Source organism: Pygoscelis adeliae, unplaced genomic scaffold (genome assembly GCF_000699105.1).
Source record: "Pygoscelis adeliae isolate BGI_AS28 unplaced genomic scaffold, ASM69910v1 Scaffold60, whole genome shotgun sequence".
Lineage (NCBI taxonomy): Eukaryota > Metazoa > Chordata > Aves > Sphenisciformes > Spheniscidae > Pygoscelis > Pygoscelis adeliae.
The window spans coordinates 3,203,106-3,209,952 of NW_008823954.1; the positions used below are offsets into that span (position 1 = coordinate 3,203,106).

General features: G+C 45.0%; 2 protein-coding genes across 2 annotated transcripts; one reads left to right on the top strand and one right to left on the bottom strand.

Annotated features, from left to right (window-relative positions):
• Positions 1 to 686: 686 nt before the first annotated feature.
• Positions 687 to 1,143, bottom strand: LOC103915498 (histone H2B 1/2/3/4/6). Its single transcript, XM_009322336.1, has one exon. It carries the CDS (start codon positions 1,108 to 1,110, stop codon positions 730 to 732), a length of 381 nt encoding a protein of 126 aa, XP_009320611.1. The 5' UTR covers positions 1,111 to 1,143; the 3' UTR covers positions 687 to 729.
• Positions 1,144 to 1,377: 234 nt separating this feature from the next.
• LOC103915509 (histone H2A.J) lies at positions 1,378 to 1,956 on the top strand. The gene has a single exon (XM_009322345.1). The coding sequence runs from the start codon at positions 1,439 to 1,441 to the stop codon at positions 1,826 to 1,828; it is 390 nt and encodes a 129-aa protein (XP_009320620.1). The 5' UTR covers positions 1,378 to 1,438; the 3' UTR covers positions 1,829 to 1,956.
• Positions 1,957 to 6,847: the final 4,891 nt, after the last annotated feature.

The following is a 6,847-nucleotide window of genomic DNA, read 5'->3' on the forward strand; positions in this document are numbered from 1 at the left end:
GGTTGTGATTGGCTGATGGGAGAAGCCGACGCCTCTTATTGGGCGATTAGAAAATTTCGAAAAGCCCGCGCTGCTGCCGCGACACGGAGCGCGGCCCGCGCTGGCTCCGCGCTTGCCGGTGATCCCGGGTCCACGGACAGCCCATCCTCCCAAAGCGTCTACCCCGCCTTAGAGGTGTCGTCGCTTCTTCTGGTCGTCTTGTCCTTGTCTTCCCATCTACAAGGCTGCTTCCTGTCTTCTCATACAGAAGAGAATTATTTAAGCTTAGACTACCCTGAGACAGCTGTGCAAAAAAAGTGATTAGGGTCTTTGATTTTTCCTGTCATCTTCATTTTTTGGGACGGGTGTGTTTATCTGTTGGAAGCTATGTGAATTAATCATGGAACGTGTAGTATAATGTACCATGTCTCATATCTCTGCTAAAGCTTAACAAAACTGCTTACGTTTATTGGAAAATTGAGTATTTGAATGTTAGCACTTACGAAAATTAACACATTTCAATTTGCTTGAAGCTATAAAAGACTTATCAAGAATTTCAGAGACAGATCCTTAGTCATTGCAAGCTCTGATAACTGTGATTTAGCAAGATTTATTTCAAATTCTATTCAGCATTTCAGTATGTTTTCACACCTAAAAAGTCCGAGAAACTCTTGTGTTAAAGCTCTTTCATGGAGCATGTAGGTGGCTCTTAAAAGAGCCTTTGGGTTAGAACTGACGATCCGAGACGCTCTACTTGGAGCTGGTGTACTTGGTGACGGCCTTGGTGCCCTCGGAGACAGCGTGCTTGGCCAGCTCGCCGGGCAGCAGGAGCCGCACGGCCGTCTGGATCTCCCGCGAGGTGATGGTGGAGCGCTTGTTGTAGTGCGCCAGGCGCGAGGCCTCGCCGGCGATGCGCTCGAAGATGTCGTTGACGAAGGAGTTCATGATGCCCATGGCCTTGGACGAGATGCCCGTGTCGGGGTGCACCTGCTTCAGCACCTTGTACACGTAGATCGAGTAGCTCTCCTTGCGGCTCTTCTTGCGCTTCTTGTCGCCCTTCTTCTGCGTCTTGGTCACCGCTTTCTTGGAGCCCTTCTTGGGCGCGGGGGCGGACTTGGCCGGCTCGGGCATTTTACCGGTGCGCTTGACCTATTTCAGAACAAGATCGGTAGCTAAAATGGCCGCAGCGCCCTCCATTTATAGGGCTGTTATGCAAATACCAGACGTCTAACTCGTGCAATTCGATTGGACATTCCTGCACGGGGTGTATCTTTGACTCTGATTGGACACAATACGATCCGTCTTCTCATTGGTTGTATAAGCAATGACTGCTTCCAGCCAATCACCAAGCGCTAATCCCGCCCAGGGAAGGTATAAAACGGGAAGAGGCGTTGCGTCAGTATGATTTCCTCGGTCTTCTTTCGCGTCGGGAGGTCGTAGTTTTTCAGGCGTCTTAAGCATGTCGGGCCGCGGGAAGCAGGGAGGCAAAGTCCGAGCTAAAGCCAAGTCACGCTCGTCGCGGGCCGGGCTGCAGTTCCCCGTCGGCCGCGTGCACCGGCTTCTCCGGAAAGGTAACTACGCGGAGCGGGTGGGGGCTGGAGCGCCCGTCTACATGGCGGCCGTGCTGGAGTACCTGACGGCCGAGATCCTGGAGCTGGCGGGCAACGCGGCCCGCGACAACAAGAAGACGCGCATCATCCCCCGCCACCTGCAGCTGGCCATCCGCAACGACGAGGAGCTCAACAAGCTGCTGGGCAAGGTGACCATCGCGCAGGGCGGCGTGCTGCCCAACATCCAGGCCGTGCTGCTGCCCAAGAAGACCGAGAGTCATAAGGCTAAAAGCAAATAAGCTCAGCGAGCAATGCTGCTCAGACTTTCCACAATGTAATATTATAACCCAAAGGCTCTTTTCAGAGCCACCCACATACTCACAAAAGAGTTGTATTGCTTTTTTTACAAAAGTTCTTTGGTGCGAAGTGTTTTTGTTATTTGCTGCTGCTGTTAGGGACCTAAAACCATGTTCTGTGGTAATGTCTTAAAGCCTTTGCTTCCTACCTGAGAGAAGTGATACATTTGTTTTATAACACACCCTTTTTCATAAAAGAACACATTGTATTTGTAGTGATTTATTGATTCTTTTGTGTCTTCTTGTAACATGATTGGTAAAACACTTGTTCTTAATGTTAAATCTGCTCAACTTTCATGACATTACAGGCTACTTATGGTGTGAAATTTGGAGCGGGTGGCTCAAAGACTGAGGGGGGGAGTGGAAAAAAACTGCGGCATGAAAATAAATAGGAGACCATCCCAAATCTATATAACAATGTCTAAGAATGAAGAAAGGCTTCCTTTGTGGCCTTTGTTCTTTAAAAGTTATAAAGCTTCCTTGTGACTTTATTTAGAAATAAAATGAGAAATGCTTTAGGGGAAATGGCTCATTTTGATCTAGAACTTTAGTCAGACCTGCACTGTAACACAACAATGTAGCATCTTTCCATTCAAAAGAAACTCCTTGCAGCTCTGGTATGTTCCTGTTTTAAATGGAATTTTTAAACTGGCCACTCTAAAATTCCCTCACTGTGCATAGCTATTCCTCTTGCTACATCAGCTGATGGCAGGCGATATAATTGAATTAATCTTCTACATTGTTGGCACAAGTATCACCCAAGAGCACAATGTTAAAGCTCTTTAGATTCGCTGTTATAAATTATGAGAAAGACTGTCTAGCTGATTCTTCTTGCTAGGATGTTCCCAGAAGCTGTACCTAATGGTCTGCAGCACGCTGCACTGGGGCCGTAGCTCCCACCTGTGCAGCATCTCTGCCCTCCCCATCCCCTGGGGAGAAGGAGAAATGCTCTGGGCCTGGAGGAAGAAAAATACACCTATAGCAAGATACTACCCCCTGCACCTCTCCTCCCCACCCCATTCCCAAGCTGTAGCAGAGAGGCTTTTCAGGTAGGATTGTATCACGTCCAAAGTGGGACATCAGGGATCGTTTGTGGAGAGAAACATAAAGGAAAAGAACTGTCTGGAGCACCAGACTATTCTGATACGGTGACAGCATCTGTGCCTAAGGGCTTTGTTTGCAAGTGTATATGTTTAGAGCTGTAATGTTTTTATTATGCTGTTTTATTGATCCTCATTAGCTTCAGCTACATATCTCCTAGCACTTATACTTCTCTTCTTGAAGAACTGTGATGATATAAAAACTGTGGTTTAACATGCACAAGTCTTCTATATTTAGTTTCCAGAACAGATCCCTGCATATGTGTGTGTCAGAAGATCGCAATCATAGAATGGTTTGGGTTGGAAGGGACCATCAAAAATCACCTAGTCCAACCCCCTGCTGTGGTCAGGGACATCTTTCACTAGATCAAAGCCGCGTCCAACCTGATTTTGAACACTTCCAGGGATGGGGCATCCACAACTTCTCAAGGCAACCTGGTCCAATGTCCCACCACCCTGATCGTAAAAGAAGTTCTTCCTTATGTCCAGTCTGAATCTACCCTCTTTTACTTTAAAACCGTTGCCCCTTGTCCTACCACTACAGGCCTTGGTAAAAAGTCTCTCTCCGCCTTTCTATATTGGAAGGCTGCAGTAAGGTCTCCCCAGAGCCTCCTCTTCCCCAGGCTGAACAACCCCAGCTCTCTCAGCCTTTCTTCATGGGAGAGGTGTTTCAGCCCTCTGATCATTTTTGTGGCCCTCCTCTGGACCCGCTCTAACAAGTCCATGTCTTCCTTGTGCTGCGCACCCCAGAGCTGGATGCAGTACTCCAGCTGGGGTCTCGTGAGAGCAGAGTAGAAGGGGAGAATCACCTCCCTCAACCTCCTGGCCAGGATGCTTTTTATGCAGCCCAGGATATGATGGGATTTCTGGGCCACAAGTGTGCATCTCTAGACCAAAGCACTGGAATTCCAGAGAAAGCGTGTGGGGGTATCTGTATCCAGGGGTGGAATTTCTCTGTGAACAAACTCCTATATGTGGAAATCAGAGCTGGTACCACAGGAGAGGGCCCTGCCCTTCTCTGAGTGTGGAGGTAAGCCCAGCACATCTCTCCCAATTCTTCTTGTCATCTGACCAGAAATTTATTTTCTTCAGAATTTCATTCCAAACACCTCTTATTTTACTCACTACTCTGCTCACCTCAGTAACCGGAGTTTCACCCACTGTGATACTTAGGCCCACTTCTTAGCATTCCCTATTTTTGTTCTTAGCCACTAGTGGTTGTACCAGCTGTGAATCCTGGGCTGTCATCACACTGACGAGGCCTCAAATGTAAATGTCCTGTAAGTCCGACGGATTATATGATAACAGTGCTGGCAAATCTACTGGTATTAGAGAATCGTGGCTTTCAAGTGAATTCCACTGGATGAAGGAATGTAGCAAAGCAAGTCTAAATAAATGAGCTTTCTCCCATTTGCATATACAACAAACAGTAGGAAAGAGGAAATCCATACCATATGGTGCCTTAGCTGTATCACTGGGTTCCAATACACCTTCACATTCTAAAGAACTTGTGATGCAAAAAAACCTCCAACCAAGTTCCCTCAAGTCTTGTGGATCACAGATATGTTTAGGGATAACTCAATAATGTCAGTCTATAGATCAAAAGTCTTAGAACTGTGTAGTTAAAAAGTAAAATGAAAGGCTTTTCTATCCCTTTTCACCTTTACTTTGTCTGCAATGTTAGGAATAATGTACTCTATTAAAAAGTTCTTACATGACTTTAGTTTGCATATTATTATTATTATTATTATTATTAAAGTTGTAGCAAATACAGATATGGATTTAAATTGCCATATAAGCCCTCAAGAAAATTAAGAGCAACTTTGCAGTTGGATATAGTACACTGATGTGATGATTTTTTTACTAATTGTGTACTTTCTTGTGCAGTCATGGTGAGATGTTGCCTTACTGCAACAAACAAATACAATTTCCTCATTATAGTTTAATGAGGAACTCAAGCAACTGTCCTAATTAAAGCACACTTGAAAATAGATTTTTTTTTTTTAAATGGAGCAGAGTTTTACAAAGGGTTCCTTTCTCATTTAAATCCTAGTACTATGTGTCCAAACTCATGAGCAAAATGTAGTACCTATAATCTGGGGATTGGATCCTAAACTTTGATCCAAATAATAATAATTGTCTCCAATCAACAGTAAAAGCAACTTCATTAGGGATTATACACAGCAGCAAAATTTTCTTTCCACTTTAATTATTTTTGTCTAAGAAAACCCTCTGGTCCATGAGAGAACTGACTAGGTCACTAACAGAAACACTCGGGAAACTTGTCTGTGGCCATGTGTAGCAACCTCTACAGGCAAGGCAGCCTTCCGGAAAGCATGATACTAAATTGTATCAAATGTGCTCCACACTTTGGGGAAAGGGGTTTGCAGCTAATTAATCTGTAAGCTACTGGTCTCAGTCTCTGCATCACCCATTTCTGCCAGGAAACTTTGGAAGATGATTTTCCAAGTCTTCCAGTGGTTATGTTGCTAGAGGGAAAAGTTATACTAGGATACTCACCCTGTACTTAGGAAGAGTTATGAAGAAATTATGATTTTGGCACACTAAAAGATTTTGTGTAATTCCTTTAGGCTTCCTTTAGTATTCAGAAGGTTGTTTATAACTGCCTCAGGAAACATATCTAGACACAGATCTTCAGGTATAAAGAACAAAGCAGACTTTGTGGAGCCAAATGGTAATGTTGTGCACCAACCTGGCAGGTCCACTAGTGACAAACCTTCCAGCTAGTCTATAAACAGTTTTAGTTCATTCTGTTCAGTCAAAAAGAGAACATAATCTAAATTAAAGCCGGTTTTGCCTGCTCATGTCATATATATTTGAGTGGCAATTCTTTCACTTCAATTTGTTTAAAATAACAGTTTGAATGAAAATGGAATTCACAATGGTAATTATAATCATAGAAAAGAGTTGTACTTTTCCGGACACCTGTAACTTAATACATTAATAACTCAATCACGTTTGCCCCTGAAATTAGGGAATATATTCTACCAAGAAATATTCTGGAGATGTTGTCTAAATTCTGTAAATTATGTTCAGGAATGAAATTAGATAAACAACTGTACAAATTTAAAAGGATATCAATCATTTTAAAAAGGTAGACATGTTTGAAGTGCACAAAACACTAATAGTCTAACAACTGGCAAGTACAATAGCCGCATCGCTTCTATTATGAAACATTTAAAATCTTAACACATTTAATTTAAAAATACAGCCTCATAACTCTTTCAGTATTTATTCATCCACTTTACAAATACAGTCCAACCTACTGTAAGCAGCATGCATGTGAGGTTTGTTAGAAAAGTGTGAAATAGCAAAATTTCTGGATTGCTCATTTAAAAAAAAACCTTTTTGTTATTGTTCATTTTTGAGACGTCATACAGACATCTGACTGGTAACGTCTTTAACGATTTCTTCCGCTTGTTGGATCCAGCTGCACGTTAGCGAGCACTTCTCTATTCCAGAAGCCGGCAGCTGCCGGGGGCGAGCCCGGCGCCCTGCGGCCAGCGCAGCCCATGGGACCGCGCTGCGGGGCTGGGGTGGCTGAAGAGGAGAAAGGCAGACGCCGCCCCGAGCTGCCTTCACAGCAGCCTCAGGTCTAAGCGTTTCCCACCGGAGCCGCTCACTGACCATTTTCCCCGCCGCCTGGGGACTCGCTCCCTGCTCCCTCTCGCACCGACCTGCAGGTCGCTCCGTGCGGACACGAAAGCTCTGAACGCTCGGGGCCCGGCCCCCACCGCTGCACGGAGGAGGGATCAGCTGTCGGGAGCGCAGAATCCGGGTAGACAAAGAAAACGCGGAGCCGCCATGGCCGAAATGGACAAAGCGAGCGCTACCCGGAAAC

Excerpts from the sequence above, each read along its gene's own strand:
- LOC103915498 (XM_009322336.1), bottom strand. The coding sequence starts at position 1,110 with ATGCCCGAGCCGGCCAAGTCCGCCCCCGCGCCCAAGAAGGGCTCCAAG.
- LOC103915509 (XM_009322345.1), top strand. The coding sequence starts at position 1,439 with ATGTCGGGCCGCGGGAAGCAGGGAGGCAAAGTCCGAGCTAAAGCCAAG.